We start from the raw sequence: 22,482 nt of genomic DNA, 5'->3' as shown, positions 1-22,482 counted from the left end.
AGTTTTTTAAGAAATAATTAAGTTAGTATATTCAAGAGCACTTTTCTTCTTCACTACCATAGGAAAGTGAAACAAAATTAGCATTTTACTCCATGACAGAAAGTTTACTGTACTTCTAAATGCTACTCTATCTCCAAAAATGCACTTCTCATTGTTTTGGGATACACACATAGTTTGTATTTGTGGATTAGCAGCGTTATTTTCTTCTTGAGAAAATATTACAAAATGAAACACTCAAATGAACAAAACCTCACAGCAAAATTTTAGGAAATCTAAAATCGTCTTGGCTGGGTCATATTTCAAAGATAATGATCAATGTTGTTAGTCAGCGGGGGAGAAAAAAGTCAGTAGAAATATAAAATATGAAAAGTCTTTAAAATCCAGACAGTAAATATAAAAAGAGACAGACTTAAGTGAAATCTGGGAAAGATATTTAAAGAAATGAGGTATGATGGAGCTATAGTGCTACAATTCATCTCAACATGTTAAGTTTTAATAATAACCTATACTTCAAAATTGCAGAATCAGCAAAAATCATAAACTATCTGCTGCTGTGTTCTCATGACCTTTCTGGTCAGATTTTTAATAGTCACTAGTAAATACATTCAAAATAAGCATTAAGCTAACCACATAATCATATGGTAAGCATATCTGCCACTTAAGAAGGCAAATTATAAGTAAAAATGTAAGCAAACAATTTTGTATTAATAATAAATACAGCTTCAAGCATTTAACATTATCAATATTTTAAAAATTTAAATAATAAATGCAACAATTTTATACAGAACTGTATCATTTATTATACACACAAGTTGATCAGTTCCCTTTGTTTACAAAGGCTGGTTATAGACAAAATGGAATGTTACAGTACCATCTTGCATAAAATTTTAGTACAATTTTGTACTAGAAAAAGGGCGCAAAAACACCAGCCTAATAAATCTGATTAAATGAAACATCTTTTCTTTCTTTTTAAAAAGTACTTCATTAACACATACACCACAGACTGTACATAAGCTCACTTTTAAATCACCAGTTGAAGATACGGTAGCAGGTACGTTGTAGAATTAACCATTCCTCCCATCAGTTTATTAAAGGCTTGCACTGCTACTCATTCAGGAGCCTTTGTTGACGTGTAAGCTTGTAATATGAATTACTTAACTCAGGTAAGTACAATTTAAAGGAGGCCAACAACAGCTGCCAAGAATTATTTGTAGTAAGAAACGTCCTTCTCACAGAAAATTCACTGAGAAGCAAAGATTTTTCATGTATCATTCTTCTGTAAATTTAGAGTAGCTGCTCAAGATTCTCCATTTTGAACTTTGGATGTTGGTGGTTGCATGAAATCCTTAAAAGGAACTAGTGCTTCTTTCAGGGCAGCACAGACCTCGGAAGATGAGCAGGTGATACATTCCACGAGAGTTGGGTATAAGGCAATTACTTGTGCCCAGGTATTTCCATCAACTGTAATGCAAAAGTACAAGGAAAGGGGGGCTGAATTAGCAGATTATCTAGTTAATACAAACACAATCCTTCAAATGCAATGCAAAAAACAATCTTCTAAAATATGGAGATTCTGCAAGCTTGTACCTTTTCCTTCTTTAAACTCTAGAAGACTTCCTGCAATATTTAATAAGGGAAAAATAAATGACCAGTGTGCAGACTCATCAATACCACCAAATATGATCAAGTATTTAAATGATACTTCAATTTGTGAAGGCCTTGGAAACTAACAAAACAACTTAGAATAATTCAAACTTTTGTCATTTTCAGTATAATAGAGAAGAAAGTGTACATTTCAAGAACAATTAGAAAACAATTCAATTTGGGGGACCTCCCTGGTGGTCCAGTGGTTAGGATTCTATGCTCTCACCGCCAAAGGCCAGGGTTCAATCCCTGATCGGGGAACCAAGATCCCACACGCTAAATGGCATGGTCAAAAAAAGTATCCAATTTTTTATGCAGTTGTATGCTAAAAAATATATACATCTTATTTTCCTAGTAACCTTAATATTGATGTTAACTTCAAATGACTATACATACATCCATTCTTATACTGTTTGCTAATCTTTAATGTATATGAGTAGATTTAAACTATAGTGGGGAGGGACATTTCTGCCTTCCTCATCACTATTATGAACAATTAATACAGTCAAATGCTATTTGTGAACGGACAAAAGTGTTACACCACAATGACTTGATTTCCTTACGCACTGAGATCATATATTACGTCTCTGTTCTCCTGTGAGTACCGTGCACACTGTTGAGAGCACAGTACACGGTGGAAGCTGACGTCAGGTTCTCTCAGACGGCACACGTACTCGGCACAGGCACACGGCACACGTACACGGCACACGTACTCGGCACACGTACACGGCACACGTACTCGGCACACGTACACGGCACACGTACACGGCACACGTACTCGGTACACGGCACACGTACTCGGTACATGGCACACGTACACGGCACACGTACTCGGCACACACACACGGCACACGCACTCGGCACACGTACACGGCACACGCACACGGCACACGCACTCGGCACACGCACTCGGCACACGCACACGGCACACGCACTCGACACACGCACTCGGCACACGCACACGGCACACGCACACGGCACACGTACTCGGCACACGTACACGGCACACGTACACGGCACACGTACACGGCACTTGTACTCGGCACACGCACACGGCACACGTACACGGCACTTGGTGGAACAAACCTCAAATCGGGGAGGCAGCGCAGTATAAAAAAAGAACAGGACACTATGCACAGGGGCTTTGGTTCCGTTTTTCACTCCAATGTACTGAGTGTCTACTAAGTACCTAAAAACCTTTCTGAGATAAGGTAGTGCTGGGTATCCGTAAACAAGTCATATAATTTCTCATGTCTCAACTTTACTATAGAATAAAGGAATGAGGTTCTCAAATTAGTGTTCTTCAAGTTACCTCTTCAAAAAAAAAATTGATGGTCAAGTAAGTCTGGCAAATGTTGTACATATTATCTTCCCTTTTGGGGATTTACAGTTCACATGAATTTATTAAACGCTCATAGTAAAACAACAGGTTTAACTTTTTATCAATTCAGGGTTTCCAAAATTAATTTGATTATGAAATTTTTCCAATCAGTATCCACTGACATCCCTCAACATTAATATTCATTCCTTAGTACATATCTTGGGAAATGCTAATCTATTTTTAATCTCTTCTCTACCCAAACAGGCTTCCTCAGAGAGGAGGTGAGAAAAAGGAAAGGCAAGTGGGACTGATGGATATAGGAAAGGGAGCAAATGTCAGGTCAGAGCTGTTCTGCTTTTTATCAGTTTTGTATGTTGGCAATCCATATCAGATTTCATTTGTAAAAAGAATCTTGCTGCTTAACAACAACAAAGAAACATTTCAAAAACCAATGGCGTTAAGTACTTTTAAATAGCTTGCTCCAGTAGTTGTCTATAGAACTTTCCACTAATCACTTAACAAAAAGATTACACAAAAAGAATTCTGGGAAAAGGCAAAGTAGTAAGGGCCAGGAATCCGTCTACCCACTTAGAAAACAACTGAACTGGCAGAATCTGAGGCAACTGTTTTGAAACTCTGGAGCCTACTGGAGGCTTGCAGATTCCAAGACTTGGACAGTATATTGTGGTTAATTTTTGTCGATCTAAGCCTTTAGCAGAGAAGCAGCCTACCTATCCCCCACTTCCAGCCGTGTGGAAAGCAGCTGTGCTAATGTTCCTAGCGCAGCTTCCGGATGGCTTGTGGGAGGCCCGAGTAGGAAATAAGGCCCCTGTCCTTCAAGTATCAGGGATCTGTGCTCTAGCTGCTGCTTCTGATCACAGACAAACAGAGGCTTCAGGGACAAAACAACAACGACGACATCAAATAGCTCAAAAATGGGAAAAGGATTTGAAAAGACATTTCTCCAAAGAAGATATACAAATGGCTGATAAGGCACATGAAAAGACGCTCAACATCATTGTTAGGAAAACGCAAATGGAAACTACAATTAGGTACACCCTCAGACTTAACAGCATGGCTATTATTAAAAAACAGAAAACAAGCACAGGTGAGGATGTGCAGAAAACGCAGCTCTGGCTCACTGCTGGCGGTGACGTGAGGTAGTACAGGGAACAATACGGTAGTTCCTCAAAAAATACAAAACAGAATTTAAAGTATGATCCAGAAATTCTGGAGAACTTCTGGATATAATTATACACTCAAAAGAATTGAAAACAGGATCTCCAAGAGATATCTGTATGCACTTGTTCATAGCAGCATTATTCACAACAGCAGACACACGGAAGCAACCCAAGGGTCCAACAGACAAATGAATACATACACACACAGAACGGAATATTATTTGGCCTCAAAAAAAGAAGGAAATTCTGCAACATACTAAAATATGGATAAAATTTGACAACATTATCTAAGTGAAATAATAAGGCAAACACTGTATGTTTCAACTTACATGAGGTAGTTAAGAGTAGTCAAGATCACAGAGAAAGAAATTAGAATGGTGATTACCACAGGCTTGGAGAAGTGGGGAATGGGGAATTACTGTTTAATGAGTACAGAGTTTCAGTTACAAAATGGAAAGAGTTACATACCTGGACAGAGGTGATAGTTACCAACACTGTGAATGCATTTAATACTACTGAAAAAACAGGATGATGAGTTTTTTAATATGTATTTTACTGTGATAAAAGAATTTGGGGGGAAAAAAGATTGCATAGATTGAAAGCTATCTAGATTGGCCCAGACTTATTCCTGGTTTATTGTAGGAAAACACAAAAATACATTATTTAAGATAACATCATAAAACTCAGGGGAAGCAACTCAAATTAAAAAAAAAAAAATATGTTTTAAAAACTAACCATAGATCTTCATGGGCACTCTGGACTTAACTATCAAAAACCATGAAAAAGCTACACATACTGATACAGAAGAATCTTTATTTTATGAAGTGGAAAAATGAAGCGTGTTCAGAACAGTAGGTAAGATATGGGACTATTATGAATATTTATTTGTGTTAAAAACTGGGGGCATATTGGAGCACAGTTGACTTTTGAACAACACAGGTCTGAACGGCGTGGATCCACATGTACGCAATAAATACTACAGTGCTACATGGTCCCTGGCCGGCTGAGTCCAAGCATGCAGAACCCCAAACGTGGAAGAACCATCTAAGTTATAGAGGAATTTCTGACTACTTGGAAGGTCAGCACCCCTAATTCCTGCATTGTTGAAGAGCCAACTACACATATATTTGTATTTACATAATAAACTTATGGAAGGATCCACAAACTAATAAAAATGGCTGACTACGACGGTAAGGTAAGAGCTAGGCAGGTACAGAACAAGGGATACAGAACAGGGGAAAGACCGCTGTTCCCTGTATATCTTTCTACAGTTTTGAATTTTTGAACCATGTGTATATTTACCATCTTTTCAAATTTTTAATTAAAGATCGAGTAAGATGATAAACAAATCCAAAACAATGCCTCTCCCACCAGAGAACCCTCAAACAAGTAACATGCTCTAAACAAATGTTGGGTGAACACTGGCTCTACTGGCTACCAGCAGTCCCGCATGTTTCTGCTGGGAAGGCCCAACTTTCTCCAAGTTGTTTTCTTTTTTCCTGTTTCTTAATGGAGTTTAACATACCATGTTAATATGTTACTCTATCATCATTTATTTAAATCTTCACTTAATATACCCACAGGCATAATTCAAACTTTCTTGAACAATTTTAACATTAATTTAGTTAAATCATGTATCAATAATACACTGCCCTACCTATGGCCCATTGACTTTTCAAAAGAAGGCTACTGAGTTTTCCTTCCCTTTTCTTGTCTGGTTACATTCTTAACAGCTATGTAAAGATCATAAAAAATACACTTGCCATTCTTACTATATCTATAGCAATAACATGAAAAATAGAGAATTTCCTGTTTACTTAAGTATAATATATTTCTAAGAATCAAATTCTATCTCGTGATCTAATAAAGATTTTACTGGTCTCCAGGAAGTCAATGCATGATTTCCCTTTCTGAAAAATTAAACAGAACATCTTATTAAGATTATTCAAATTTGAACATAATAGGATAAATTAAAGACATTTATTCAAGAATTTTTCTTAGAAATTCGACGCCTTCTTTTTGAGGTTGAATATACACAAGTCTACTGCTTCTTAAAATTTAGTATAATATGCTTTCTAGGCCAAAGTGATAGTCGGTGAATTCTGAAAGCAGCAAAATATGTATCTGATTATATAACAACTGACAGGAACAAATTATCCTGGGATTCATTTATTAGGAACCTATGTTCTTCTTGGGTCTTAAAAGTAATGCTGCTTAAAGCATCAATCTGCTTGTACCAGAGTGTGAATGAACAGACTTCTTCTGTAACAAAGTCTTATTGTATAAAAAAGTAAGCTAAACCCGTGTACTCAGTGACACAACTGACCAGGAGCTGATGCCAGCTCTTTATCTTTCCTGAACCAGTAACAAACTCTTAAAACCAATGGCTGGTCCAAAAAAAAAAAAAATTTCAGTGGTGGTGTTGTGTTTCAGAATAGAATAAAACATGATTAAAAAGCCTGTCAAGAACTTTACGCTTTAAGGGGAGTGAGTTATATACACATATAACTATAATTCAGACAGAGCGCTTCAGGACAAAAGCACACAGAAGAGGCCACAACTGCACCAAAAGGAGAAATCACTCACCTTAAAAGTGGTGTGATATTTTAACAGGGGGGACACAGGCAGGAGGATGAAATGAGGAAAGGATTGGGAGTACTTGGGTAAACTGGCAATGTGAGTTTGGTGGGAGAATAGTATATATCAAGTCCAGTGGGAGATAAAAGCATGAAGAGAATCTAGTGAAGACAGTAGGATCCTTTGTATTTGGTAGGTTATGGTAAAAGAAAAAGATTATTTTGTTCTGTTTCATAAGATGGAAAAATGAATCACCAATGCAGCACGTTTAGAAAAATCATTTTTGGCATTAATGTAAAGAATGGATTGGACAGAAATGAGTAACAGAAAAGGGGAAACAAATGAGAAAGGGCTATAAAAATGATTCAAAGCTATTTATATGATAAATGGGTACAAATGCAGAATAGAAGACTCCTAGGACCCACAAGACTCAGTCATGTTCTCCATTAAAAATACATAAAATATAAATTATCTACACAGCTGCTGCTTAGAGTGCTCAGTCGTGTCGACTCTTTGCGACCCCATGAACTATAGCCCACCAGGCTCCTCTGTCCATGGGGATTCTCCAAGCAAGAATACTAGAGTGGGTTGCCATGCCCTCCTCTGGGGATGCTCCCAACCCAGGGATTGAACTCAGGTCATTGCAGGTGGATTTTTTACCGCCTGAGCACCATTTAGGCCAATTTGGGCCTCCCAGGTGGCGCTACTGGTAAAGAACCCGTCTACCAACACAAGAGCTGTCAGAGATGCAAGTTCAAGCTCTGGGTTGGGAAGATCCCCTGGAGGAGAGCACAGCAACCCACTCCAGCACTCTAGCCTGGAGAATCCCATGGACTTCATCTCTTCCCTTTAACCTACAACTATTAATATTAAAATATCCTTAACTCAGTAAAAATGTCTCTGCCCAATACACCAGGATTGCAGAGAATCCCACACATCTGCACAACTGTACATCAGACTGGACAGACTGAAAATTCTCCGGCAGTCCAGTAGTCAGGATGCCAAACTCTCACTGCCAAGGGCCTGGTTTGTTTTGATCCTTGTTGGGGAACTAAGATCCCACAAAGAGCATGGCCAAAAAAAAAAAAGAGTGGATGAACTGAAATACACAGAGGAGGCAGGACCGGGGAAACAGTGGAGGTGGCACCTGAAGTCCTGGATCCGCAGCCACAGCAGCGAACCCCACAGAAAACCTGGGAGCGGCAGGGCAGGTGACACCGACTCTGGCTTCTCGGCCACAGCAGTGACCAAGGCAACAACAGCGACATCGCCCCTCCAGTCACAGACCCAGGGGACTCCGGCCCCTCTGCCCACAGCAGCAGTGGCCATGATACCGATAACCCTGAATGTGGCAACAGCACCAGACCCCAGCTCCTCATCGCACCCACCCTCTCCCCCCACTGCAGTGGGCCCAGGAGATCCCAGACATGGTGGAGAAACCTGCCATGGCGGTGACCTAGGCCGCAACGTTGGTAGCAACAAGGTACCAGCCAGCCCCAAAGCAAAGCAGTGGCAAGGGCACCAGACGCTACCTCTGGCAGAAGCAGGGGATGGTGGAAAGTGCCAATTCTCACTCTAACCACACAGGCATCGCAGATAAGAGAAGTCAAAAACTTGTACTATAGTGCCACCTACTGAAAAACGAAAGAAAGGCCTCTCATCACTAACCTGTTACATTGTTAAAATCAAATAAAAAAGAAGCTTTAGGAAAGAAAAATCAAAGTAACATGGTGTCAGAAAAGAAAACCGCAGTTCTTCAGAAGCCAAACTTAAAATCACCCAACACTGCAATCTAATTGATAAAATTAAACTAGCTGACAGAGGAGCCTAGTGGGCTACAATCCATGGGGTCACAAGAGTCAGACATGACTTAGCAACTAAATCACTACCACCAAAAGAAATTTAGAAAGCTACGAGAAAGCTCAGATAGAAAAGTAGTAAGATGAACTTAGGAATACAATTAATGAACAGAAGGAATATGTTACCAATGAGACTGAACTCTAAAACACCACCAAACTCACTCTGCAGCTGAAGAACTCAATAAAGGACGCATAAGAACGTATGGGAAATAGAACAGACCATATGGAAGAAAGAATTAGCTAGCTCAAAGTTGGAAATCGTGGGTCTTCCCTGGTGGTCCAGTGCTTAAGAATCCGCCTTTCAATACAGGAGATGTAGGTCTGACCCCTGGGTGGGGAACTAGGATCCCACATGCCCCAACTAAAGAGAAGTCCACACACCACAACGAAAACCCAGTGCAGTCAAAAATAAACGAATAAAAGTTTAAAAAGATAGAAATTTTATGATGATATAGGTAGGAGAGGAAAGAGACCTAAGATTTTTTTTTTTTTAAATGAAGAAATTGTGTAAGAACTATCCAGTTCTATTAGGAAAGGCAACAACAGAGTAATGGGCATTCCAGAAGAAGGAGGGCTTCTCACTCTGGTGGCTCAGTGGTAACAGAATCCGCCTACCAGTTCAGGGGCTGCAGGAAACACAGGTTCGATCCCTGGGTTGGAAAAATCCTGTGGAGGAGGAAAGGGCAACCCACTTCAGTGTTGACAGAACAGCCTGGCAGGCTACAGACCACAGGGTCAAAGGGTTGGATGCAACTGGGCAACTGAGTACACACGCAGGAGAAGAAAGGAAGAAGGGAGTAGAGAGTTTATTTAAAGAAACAAGAGCTGAGACCTGGGGAAGCAACTGGATATACAAGTCCATTAAGCCAAGAGAACACCTAATTACCTCAATGCAAAAAGACCTCCAAGACAAATAATATTAAAACTGAGAAAAGATCAATGACAAAGAAAAGAATTTTAAAGTCATCCAGGGGAAAAAGAATGGTAACCTACCATTAGGTAATCCATTAGGCAATCAGATTTCTAAGCAGAAAATCTATATAGGCCAGGAGAGAATCATCAAAATGTTGAAAGATTAAAAACTACCAGCCAAGCCTACTCTATCCAGCAAAGTTATCCTTCAGATATGAAAGAGAAATAAAGCCTCTTCTAGACAAATGAACTGAGGCAAAAGACTTCCCTTATAAAAAATGTGGAAAGGAGCTCTTCTACTTGAAACAAAAAGATAAAAGTACACAAAACATTGAATAAAGTGATAATACAGATAAAAATCTTTTAAATAATTATAGCATAAAGGTTAAAAGGGGAAAAGCAAGTAAAAAAAAAAACTAATTTAGTAACGAAATCACAACATAAAAAAGGATAATTTGGGACAACAAAAAAACACAAAGGGAACAGGAAAAGGACAGAACCTGTACAGGCAAATAAAATGTGCTATCAGCAGAAAAAGAAATATTTCATCTGTGAGACACTTCACAGAAACATCAAGGCAAACACAAAATATAAATCTAGAGCAGAGATATAAAATATAAAAAAAGAGAAAATTGAGAAAAATATCACAAAACCCACAAATGAAAATGGTGGGAAGACAAGGAAAAAGAAAGAATGTAGACCAACCACAAAAAAAGATAAAATGGCAGTCCCCAGTCCTCATCCATTAATAATCACTCTAAATGTAAATGGATTGAATTCACCAATCAAAAGACAGACAGTGGCTGGATGGATTAAAAAACAAGACCCAGGCACATGCTGCCTCCAGGAGACTCATGTCAGCTCTAAAGACAAACACAGGCTCAAAGTGAAGGGCCGGAAGATGATACTCCAAGCAAATGATAGCCAAAAGGAAGCAGATGTAATATCTGTATGTACTCATCAGACAAGGCACACTTTGAGCCCAAAAAGGGTAGCAAGAGACAAAGATGAACACTATGTAATGATAAAGGGGAACATTCATCAAGAAGACACAACAGTTGCTAATATATACGTATCTATCCCGGTGGTGCTAGTGGTAAAGAACCTGGCTGCCAAGAGACACAGGTTCGATATCTGGGTCGGGAAGATCCCCTAGAGGAAGGCATGGTAACCCATTCCAGTATCCTTGCCTGGAGAATCCCATGGATAGAGGAGCCTGGTGGGCTATACAGTCGATGAGGTTGCAAGAGTCACAAATGACTTATCAACTGAACAACAACATAGAAACAGCAAAATATATGAAGTAATTATTAATAGATCTAAACGGAGAAACTGACAGCAACACAGTTCCAGTGGGTGACTTTAACACTCTGCTTATAGCAATAGATCATTCAGACAGAAAGTCAACAAGGAAATAAGTGGCCTTCAATGAATCAGACCAGATGGGTTTGATAGATACAGAACATGCCATCCAAATGCACCAGAATACACATTCTTCTCTAGTACACATGGAACATTACTAAGGACAGACAACATGCTGGGGCACAAAACAAGTCTCAATAAATTTAAGAAAACTGAAGCCATATCAAACATCTTTTCCAATCGCAATGGTATGACACTAGAAATCAACTACAAAAAGAAAATTGGAAAAATCACAAATATGTGGAAACTAAAAAACACGCTACTGAACAACTATTGACTCAATGAAGAAATCAAAGGATAAATTTTTAAAAACACCTGAAGGCAAATGGAAACAAAAATATAACATTCCGAAATCTACGTGATGCAGCAACAGTATGTGAACTTTACAGCAATATAGGCTTACCTCAAGAAATAAGAAAATTCTCAAAAAAATCTAACTTTACATCTAATGGAACTAGAAAAGAAGGATGAATGAAGCTCAAAGTCAGTGGAAGAAAGGAAATAATAAAGACCAGAGCAGAAATACCTGAAAGAGAGACTAACAGCAAAAGTGAATAAAGCTAAGAGCGCACTAGTAGAGTGTGTACACAAGAATAAAAGTACACATGAAACATATACTACTACAAGCCAATGTTACCTCACAAATAAAATAATAATAGTAATAAGCCATAATGAGGTGTTACCTGAAACCTGTTAAAACAGTGTCATCAAAAAAAGAAGTATTAAGTGTTAGCAAGGATATGGAGAAAAGCGAACACTTGGGCCCTGTGAATGGGAATGTAATTTAGTACAACTACCATGAAAAACTGTATAGAGTTTCCTCAAAAAATTAAAACTAGAACTATGATCCAGCAACTCCACCTCTAGGCATATGTCCAAAGAAAATGGAAGCATATCTCAAAGAAATATTTGTATCCCCATGTTCACTGTAGTGTTACTGACAGTAGCCAAGACATAGAAACAACCTAAGTATTCATCAATGGCGAATGACTAATGATGCAGTATGTATGTATATGTATATTTATATATATTTGTAAACACACATACACACACAACAAAATATTACTCCACCATGAGAAGGAAGAAAATCCTGCCATGTGAGTCAATGGAATGGACCTGAAGGCATCATGCTAAACGAAATGTCACACAGAGAAAGACAAATCCTAGGATGACATTGCTTATGTGTGGAATCTAGAAAAAATGAACTCAAATAAACAGGGTAAAACGGTGGTTGCTAAGAACTGAGAGTGTTGGGGAAACGAGCAGGCGTCAGTCAAAGGATACAAACTTTCAGGTATAAGATGAGTAAGTTCTGGAGATTTAACATACAGCATGGTAATTACAGTTAATAATACCATATTATATGCCTGCAAGTTGCTAAGAGAGTAAATTTTAAATATTCTCACCACAAGAAAAGAAATGGTAATTATGTAACATATTGAAAATATATCAAATCAACAAGTTTTACACCTTCAACTTATACACTGTTATATATCAACTATATCTCAAAGCTGCTGGGGAAAAAGTTGGCAAACATTAGAAAGCAATTTTACTTAATTGACGTCCTCATGTCTGTTGTGAGGGACTTGTTGCTTTGCTGTCCTAAGGCCCAAGGGAAAAAAGTCTTGTAGCTGTTATGTTCCTAAAATTCAGTTAACTAAACAGTAGTGCAAAAATACAACACAAATAGAACATAAATGTTATAAGCCTAGAATTACTGAGTTTCTAAGTACTTACCATTCTCAGGCTTAGTCTTCTTAAGTGAATCAATGAGAGTACTGACTGCTTTTAATACAAATATGATTTCTGTTACTTGTTGCCTAAAAAAAAGGGAGGAAATTATTTCCAAAAAGATTTTAATATATACCATGTGTGTTTTTTTTTTTTTACTAAGTTATAGAAATAGATACACTTTGGAAAATACTGAACATTAAACAATGCAAAGTTAATATTTTTCTAAGTTCTTATAAAAGAAAATCATTTCAGTAACATGTATTTCGGTGTGCAACTAAGATTTATAGTTATTCTAAGTTATCAACACTAAAATGGGGGGAAAGACAATCTACTCATGCAAATTTAAATTTATTTGTAAGATATTTCTTAAAACTACTTAAAAAACACTGTATAAACTACTTAAAAAACAATGTATAAGATATGCTGTTAAAACTTCTACTAAAGTTTTTTTCTTTTTAACTTATTAGTACTAAAAGAGATCTGCCAAAACTTAAAGATTGTTATTACCCCTTGCACATAATTTATCATGCTGTTAAAAGTATCTTTAAAATTACAATAGTACTTATTTAACTTTTTAAAACAACATATAAGAAATATGCTCAAAGTCAATTTAGAGACATCAGCAATGAAGAATAAGCTTGAAGTAAAGGACCAACAAGAGTAGTTTGATTTTTCTTTCTCTCTGTAGAAATCTCTCTTCTTCTCTACAGTCCTCCCCCACGCCCCACTCCTGGTATGAATATGTGTTATCACTCAACTGATAAGATTTTCTTAATAGTATGAGAGGGTACTATTTCAAGCCTCCCTTTTTAAGTATGGTGGTGGTTTGGTGGTTTAGTCGCTAAGTCGTGTCTGACTCTTGCAACCCCATGGACCTTTTCAATCATGACAATAACCGAATTACTAACACCTGTCTTTGGAATGTTTTTGTATATAATTTATTAGAAGGTATAATTCATGTTCTAGAAATTCAAAATATAGTGGTCCTAAAAGTGGAAATATAAATAGCAAATAAACACTGGTAATTAAAGAAGAAAAAAATTTTAAAGGCAAATTAATAACTTTCATTTAATAATAATTAAGTTATTAATAATCAATCACAATTATAATTAATAAAATTAAGTTGTCTAATTAATAATAGATTATTCTTCATCAAATTTTTAAAAGATAAGTGATAAAATGGCAAATAACTTTAAACTGCTAAAAACTGAGGAGAAGGATAATAATATACTCCTGGGAGAACATAAACTGGTAGAAGTCTCTGATAGGCAATTTGTAATATATATCAAAACCTTTCAAAATGTCTATATCTTTTGACAGGTCAATTCCAACTCTAGAGATTTATTCTAAGTAAATAAGAATGTACACAAAGACTTAGGATTAGTGATTTAACTCTCCAATACTGCCTTATGGAAGGGGATCCACAGTAATCTTCCTAACTCTCTCCTGACTTAGATTTCTTTGTCTTCCAATATCAAGTTCTGTTTGATTCACTTGCTCTGCCTTAAATTCTAACTTACACGTTAAAAACTAGGTTGGCAACATAATCCAATTTTTTACTGTATTTTTTTATGAATTCTGATCTGTACCCCAACTTTGATTAGCCTTGGCTTAGCAGAAAGATTGACAGCTTGACCAAATGAGAAGCAAATCAGTTTAGGTACAAGGGCTTAATTAGGTCAACTAGATGAAAAGAAGATACAAAATACGGCTAGATGACTTACAGAGAAACCTTGAAATGACGGTAAAACAAACGAGGAAGTTCATAAAGTATGATTTAACTATTATTTTCTCTCTAGAGAAATTAACAATCATGTGTTCATACAGATCCACAGGTCCTTAAGCAGAAATCCTTGGGAAGCTATATTTTAGAATTCATTTTTTTTGCAAAATAATATAAGTAACTTGGTATATATATCATATATTACTTAACCCCCATGAGGAGTCAGAAAAGGCATCCTATAATAAACACACTAATATATATGCAGCAAAACTTATGAATATTTCATTGTATGGAATAAATAAAATTATAAACAGCCTCAGGTTAAGTTCAAAAATATTTACGGAAACACCTGACTTTCTGAGCTTTTTAAATTATTAACAACTATGATAGTGTATTTCCTTCTTTAATTAAAAAATATATATACATATACCTTGGAAGGGGGCATTTGCCACTTAATCTTTCATCCTCTATATAACGGTGCAGCACATCCTGGGACCTCTTAAGCAGCACTGAGAGTGCCATTCGTGAGATGTAGCCTTCCTGAGGGGTTGTGACTTTATTACTGAAGGAGAACTGAAGCAGGGTTTCAAAACACATTTTAGAAAATTCTTCTCTCAAACGAATATCAATCTCTGCTTCTGTAGAATTAACAATGTTTGATGGTTAATTCAAGGTTAAATAAATACACTCTAGTGATACAAATTCTTAGCAATGTAGGAATAAAAGGAAATTCCTTAAGTGGCAAGGAGCACGTATGAAAAACTTAAAAGCATATATATATATATATATATAGAGAGAGAGAGAGAGAGAGAGAACAATCTTCCCCCTTGCAAGATCAAAAACAAGGCAGACTATCCACTCACATCACTTTAAAGTTTTTCATGTCCTGGTCTTTGTTTACACTTCAACAGCGCTATAGAATACCTCTAATAGTCTTCCACATGGTCCAACTGGGAATAATCCATTTGATTGTCTCTCTCCTTTTTTCTCTTGGCAGCATCTTCCCCAGACCCTGACCTCTGCTCCAGTCTGGACTAGTGGCCCTGTGGATATGCTGTCCAGTTATCTCCTGGAACCAGTCTCTGGCCTCACCCTGTGAGTTTTTATTCTCTCTTGTGTTATATCTTACTCTCTAGATCTTAATGCTCTCCCCTTTCTTGATTTACTCCTTTGTTTTCACAGGGCATATTCTGCAGTTCCTGAGAACGTGCATAGGAGGGAAGTAAAAATTTTGAGACTACATTTCTCAAAGTGTCATTTTACTGTCACACTCAAAGTGTAGCTCCCAGCACCATCAGCATCGCCAGAGAATGTGTTAGCGTATTCTCATGCCTCACTCCAGACCTACTGAACCAGAAACTCTGGGTTAGAGCCCAACAGTGACTTCCCCCCAGGTGAGGTTAATGCACACTGACATTTGAGAATTACCATTCTACATTCCTCACTTTGGCCAACAGCTGGGCCTAGGTATAAAACTCTGCGTTAGCAATCTTTTCCATTTGACTCTGAAACCACAGCCTCAATGTATGTGAGCACTCAGTGCTGCTACTGAGAATTCCAATGTCCTTTTGACCCAACTCTCTGGTGTTTGAACTTTTTTTTGTCTTTTCTGAAATCTTTTAGCATCTTCTCTGTATCCCTGATATTCTGGTATTTCACGATGACAAGACTTATTGTAAGTCTTTTTTTCTTTCACTATCCTGGGTACTGAGTGACCACTTTTTTTTTTAATCTATGTATTTATTATTGACTGTGCTGGGTCTTCATTTCTGGGCAGGCTCTTCTCTAGTTGTGGCAAGCAGGGACTACTCTAGTTTCTGTGTACAGGCTTCTCACTGCGGTGGCTTGTCTTTTTGCAGAGCACAGGCTCTAGACATGTGGCTTCAGCAGTTGCTGAGTTGTGACTCCCAGGCTTCAGAGCACAGGCTCAAAAGTTATGGTGCATGGGCTTAGCTGCTCTGAGGCATGCGGAATCTTCCCGGACCAGGGATAGAACCCATGTCTCTTGCATTGGCAGGTAGCTTCTTTACCACTAAACCACCAGGGAAGTCGGTGAGTGACTACTTTTAATCTGCAGATTTATATCTTCAACTTGTTTCTTTGATAACTTCCTCTCCTAGTTTTTCTCTATTCTTTTTGGAAGACCTATTGTCAGATCTAAGATCCCTGAGATCCATTTTCTTTCCTCTCAGATTGTCCACTTGTTTGTCTTTGCTCTACTTCTAGGTTTTTCCTTAATGTTTTCTTCCAACCTTTCATAGAACTTATGTCAGCCATCATATTTTTAGCTTCTTTGGACTCTTTTGTGTTCTAACTATTCCACTTTAGTAACATTTTTCTTGTTTTATGAACGTAAAATCTTTTATCTTCTTGAGCATCGTAATTAAAATAAATGTTTTCTATGGCTCTGCATTTTTATCTCTTTCTTCCCAATTTTTTCTACCCTCTCAACTGTTTTGGTCTTTCTCTTTCATGTTGGAAGATTTCCTGAACCACTTGTGAGCTCTGGCTGTCAGATCATAACTAAGAACAGGGCACCAGAAATAATCACTGGAACCTCTGTGTTTTTAAGTTGGCCTTATTTATTAGCAAAAAGGCTTTGTATGTATACGTTTAAAGAAAACTCCAAGTTAAAGCTGAAAAATTTGTGTCTGATTGTAAAGTCATTGGAAGAATATACATGTACCTTCTTTATCTTGGTACAATTAATAGTATAAATAGCAAGAGGTATCATCAAAAAATTGCTGGAAAAAGTATACATGGTAACTCAATAGTCCTTATTTAACAGAATATTTACATGTAGTTATGAATATGGATCTTAAAATGTATTTTATTAAAACTGATCTATAATTTTTAAATATTCTTAAAAAGTTAACTACATTAAGATAAGTGCACTTCAGAAATTTTTCTCTGATGTTCTAATGTTAAAAACTTAACATTCAGAAAACTAAGATCATGGCATCCAGTCCCATCACTTCATGGCAAACAGGTGGAGAAACAATGTAAACAGTGACAGACTTTATCTTTTGGGCTCCAAAATCACTGCAGATGGTGACTGCAGCCATGAAATTAAAAGACGCTTGCTCTTTGGAAGAAAAGCCAACCGACACAGCATATTAAAAAGCAGAGACATTACTTTACCAGCAAAGGTCCGTCTAGTCAAAGCTATGGTTTTTCCAATAGCCATGTATGTATGTGAAAATGGGGCTACAAAGAAAGCTGAGCACCAAAGAACTGATGCTTTTGAACTGTGGAGTTGGAGAAGACTCTTGAGAGTCCCTTGGACTGCAAGGAGATCCAACCAGTCTGTCCTAAAGGAGATCAGTCCTGGGTGTTCATTGGAAGGACTGATGATGAAGCTGAGACTCCAATACTTCGGCCACCTGATGCAAAGAGCTGACTCATTGAAAAAGACCCTGATGCTGGGAAAGATTGAAGGTGGGAGGAGAAGCAGACGACAGAGGATGAGATGGTTGGATGTCATCACCGACTCGATGGACGTGAGTTTGAGTAAACTCCAGGAGTTGGTGCTTCAATCCATGGCATCGCAAAGAGTCGGAAACAACTGAACTGAATGTTTGTTAAACCTGCACTTTACCAGATTATTTTAAAAAACTGTCTGGGCTAGGAAAAAGAACCAGTTTGTAAATGGACTAACTGCAATTTATAGTCCTGAGAGGTTGGTATTAATATCTTTATTTTATAGATGACAAAACTGACAGTCACCCAACTACTAAGTTAACCAAGTTAACTAAGTGGTAAGAATACATACTCATTATGTCACAATAATCCATGACTTCACAAAACTGGCTAACTTATGTCAGCCTGCAATGATTTAGGTGATTTCCATAAGTACTTGGCAATTTAATTCATCACACATAATTCACAGAATATTCATCACATTTTTCCCTCAGAAAGCTTAATGTTCTACATTACATTCTTTCTTAACCATTCACCCATTTACATTTACCACAACTGGAGGAGTACACATTTCCACAAGTCAGCTTCTTCAAAAGTATTTCAATATTTATTAACATTTTAAAAAACCATTGAAATACCTGTAAATGAAGATGACTGAGAATGTATCGACCCTTTATTAAGCATAGTCATTATCTGGCCAACAAATTCCTTAGGAATAAAATTGGCATAAGGGAGTATCTCAGTGCTGATAAGCTGAACCACCTAAAACAAAAGAGGCAGATTCAAAGGCATTATTTTTTAAGAGATAATAACTTATAGAATAAAATTTAAATTTTATTTTAAAAGAATCTTTCTTAATAGATGTATACAAGCATTTTAATGTTAATATAGAGGATAATTAGTCCGCTTTCCTCACGTGTCTTAGTGAATAAAATGTATTACAAATAGTCCATACTACAAACTGTTCACTACACAAATTCAATAAATTTTGATATTCAACATGATAAATGCAAGAGTGCTCTGGAGAAAAAAAATCAGCATATGAAATACATCCATATTAGAATACCGTATCTAAAAAGGGACTAAGAATAAGATTTAAATCACCTTTTAGTACCATAAAAATGAGCTATTAAGAAGTTATATTCATTTTTGTTAAATAGCTTATTTCTAACATATAATGTACTATTTTGCCTTTTAAAGGAAAAAATAAAGTTTGAAGAAGAGTTTATAATAGTACAGCAATGGGACAAAAGGCACTATTTTACATCTGTATATGATACCAATGCTTTTTATGTAGTTTATTTGTTTTAGTTAAAAAGTTCCCCTATCCTACTTACAGGGAAAAAAATAAGAATAACCACCCCCCAACAAAAAATCCGTAACTGAAAATTACTTGTTTAAATTCCATTTATAATCAGCAGAATATACTCTTTAAAAAACATTCACTATTTGTTTCTACAGCTGGTTAAAAATAGAAAAATCTGAGCAACTTATCAATTAAATACAAACATCTGATTTGTCAAACGATAAAGTGAGCTCTCAAATACATGCTCACTGATAAGATTTATTTTACTAAATCAACTGCTCTTTAAAATTATTAAATGGACACAATTAAGTGTCTAGACAACATGCACAAAGCTAACAAATATAAAAAAGTAGTTTTTTAAATATCAGTGCTTTATAAATTAAACTGTAACCTTTTTGAGAGTTTTAATGCTTTTAGGTTCACATTCAATCTATCACTTTATATATGTTTTAAGCAATTTTAACATTTTTATTATTTGGTTTGTATAGTCATAGGAGAATGTCTTAAATAGATTCCTCACCTCAACATCAATACTTTCATTTCTTTGAAATTCTTGAATAGAGAGGTTATCTGGAGGTATGCTAAAAAAAAAAAATAAACAAATAAAAGACTTGATTTTAAAGGTAAAATACTTCCTGAAAATACCAACAGAAAATAAACAGAATTTGAACATCAAAAAAATTTCTTCATCCAAGTTAGAACGTTATCATTTATTTAAAAGAACAGTATTTCTTAAAGTAATTAGTATAAATATTAAGCTAACTACAAACATGAAATTCTAGTTACAAAAATACCTGGCTCAATCTTGAACTAAAATCTGTAGAACATAACTTCTTTTAGGACTATGAGTGAAAAACAAGGAAAAGTGAAAATACTATCATCTGGAGTCACAGCAGAAATCACCACTGTGACAGAAACTGAATTCACTCACACTGCCCGTGATTAAGGGAGCCATGGCCAAGGTGCTTGATTATTCACTCAGTGACAGCCCGTGAGTCACTAATTTGTAATGAATATGATATACGAGATATATTTACAATGAAAGATAGCGAACATCTGAAAAGAGGGCTGATTCAGACTTTCTAAAGCAGAAAACTGTTCCACCAAAATCAGAATAAATCAACAGTTCTAAGAGAACCAAAGTCAATTCTAGACCCTGTGGCTCTTAATAAGAATGAGCAGTAAAGTTCTTTTAAACGTACGAAACAATGAAATATTAAGCACTTTTAAAAACAGCTGAGACTAGGATGATAATGATTATTACAATAATAATGACAGCAAAAATTAGAAAGCCAACCACTGTATTAAGAGCTTTATTCACAGTATCACCTATATTCACAGTAACCACAGGTATTACCATGTAATTGACAGAAGAGGAAACTGAAGCTTTGAATGGCTAGTCATATGACCAGGACACATTGCAAATAAATGACAAGCCACAATTTGAACCTAGACTTATATTTGAGCCCAAGTTCTACTCTTTTATAGAAGTTATAAATGTAAAAAAAGTATTACCATGTTTAGATTTAGAGGTACAATATAGAGTTTTATATCTAGAGATATTTTGCTCTATTTGGTATTATCTGGTTTATTTCATTACAGGTATTAAAATAGACACACACAGAGAAAATACCAATTGGCTAACTACCAATTAAAAAAAGCGTATCAAGAACATACAGTATTAACATTATTGGAATCACACATCAGAAACACTAAACTACTTTTAAAAAATATAATGAGGGAAGGGAATAGTGTACAAAGCCAAAAAGTTTACTCCTCCTAATTCTAATGGTCAATAAAATCAGAAATTTATTCAACCTGTGGACAGGTTAATGTGGACAGAGTATAATGGAAATCTTTAAAAAATTTTTTTTCATGAATCCTTATTTGACAGAAAAGAGACTTCAAACTGATTAAGTATTATTTGTAATTTTCTTCAGTTCTCTCTGTATGGTACATTAAATTTATTTTTTGAAATATAATTCATACCATACAATGTATCCTTTTAAATGGTACCATATAATGCTTTTTAGTATATTCACAAAGTTGTACCATGGTCATTTCTAATTCTAGAATGTTTTCATCACCTCCAAAAGAGAAACTCTGCGTCCATGAGTAGTCATGCCTTATTCTACTCTCCTCTCAACTCTGAAACACAAATCAAACTGTATGTGATCTCATTTGTGTTTGCATTCTTTCACTTAGCATAATGATTTCAAGATTCATCTATATTGTAATATGCATCAGTATTTCACAGCTAACTATTTCACTATATGCATGTACAAATCACATTTAATTTATCCACTCATCAGAACATTTGGATTGTTTTCATTTATTTGGCTATTACGATAATATTGCTATAAACATTAGTGTACAAGTTTTTGTGTGACTATGTTTCAACTCTTCCGGGTAGTACTTAGTGTTTTTAACTGAAGGTCAACAGACCATAATTGTTTGAATTCCCACTAGCCCATGTGTCTTCTAGAGCAGGGCAGCATTAGGAACCCAGCCGCACAGCAGGAGATAGGCAGCTGTTTTCCATGAAATTGGTCTCTGGTACCAATTAGAATTTAGAACCACTGTTCTAAAGAACTACCACGTTTTGGTATTCAAAGGGCGGTTGAATGAATTCCTAATAGACCTCAAGTGTCTACCAGGCTACAATCCTTTAGTTTCTCATTTTTAACTGGATTTTTCTTTCACTCATTTAAATAATTCATTCATTTGTGATAGCCCTCAATGATGTCCAAAGCCTCTCCTTTCTTCTAGTTGATTTTGGTTTTGTTTTCTCTGTTACTGTACTGCCTTGTGAAAGCAGCTTGCAGACCATAAACAGTTGGGAAACAGCAGAGAAAGGTATAGTATGCTTGCATTGGTATCAATAAGATTTCTAGAGGTAAGAAAGCAAAACAAAATCTGACTAGTTATGGAAACAGAAATTAGGATCACACATCATTGCTTCTAATTCTGAAACAAGGGATAAGCTCTAACAGAGAAAAAATTTAAGTTAACCTTCTGCATTCTACAATTTTTCTTTACTAAATAACTAAACCAGATTAGAAAGACAGACAAAATTTCTTCATTAAATCACTTTCCTGTAGACTCATCTGATCATTATCAACATGCCAATGTAAATTTTTCTTCAAGTATATGAAATTTATAATTTAAATGGTTTCAAACTAGCAATTTAAAATGGTTACAAAGCAGTACATGGCATATTCGTCATTCTAAAAAAAATGATTTAAAAAGTGTTTTAAAAAATGATTAATGGATTAAAAAAAACAGAACAGAAAAACTTTTGTTATCAGACTTTCACCACGATAGCACAAAGGAAAATCAGATTGTAGGAGTACTGAAATATCACAGCTATTAGTGAGAAGCCC

The 22,482-nt window shown here is 36.2% G+C and overlaps 1 protein-coding gene across 6 annotated transcripts in view; it reads right to left on the bottom strand.

Annotated features, from left to right (window-relative positions):
* Window positions 1–775: 775 nt before the first annotated feature.
* MON2 (MON2 homolog, regulator of endosome-to-Golgi trafficking) overlaps window positions 776–22,482 on the bottom strand; it is a 109,488-nt gene continuing 87,781 nt past the window's right edge. For all 6 annotated transcript variants that reach the window (XM_043447483.1, XM_043447481.1, XM_043447479.1 and 3 more), the window contains 5 exons: window positions 19,620–19,680; window positions 18,432–18,555; window positions 14,804–15,011; window positions 12,654–12,736; window positions 776–1,461 (listed from right to left, as the gene is read on the bottom strand). In XM_043447483.1, the coding sequence (XP_043303418.1) occupies window positions 1,298–1,461; window positions 12,654–12,736; window positions 14,804–15,011; window positions 18,432–18,555; window positions 19,620–19,680 (640 nt within the window). In that variant the 3' untranslated portion in view covers window positions 776–1,297. The remainder of the gene's footprint in view (window positions 1,462–12,653; window positions 12,737–14,803; window positions 15,012–18,431; window positions 18,556–19,619; window positions 19,681–22,482) is intronic.

Source organism: Cervus canadensis, chromosome 25 (genome assembly GCF_019320065.1).
Source record: "Cervus canadensis isolate Bull #8, Minnesota chromosome 25, ASM1932006v1, whole genome shotgun sequence".
Lineage (NCBI taxonomy): Eukaryota > Metazoa > Chordata > Mammalia > Artiodactyla > Cervidae > Cervus > Cervus canadensis.
This window is presented reverse-complemented; position numbering and strand designations above follow the sequence as displayed.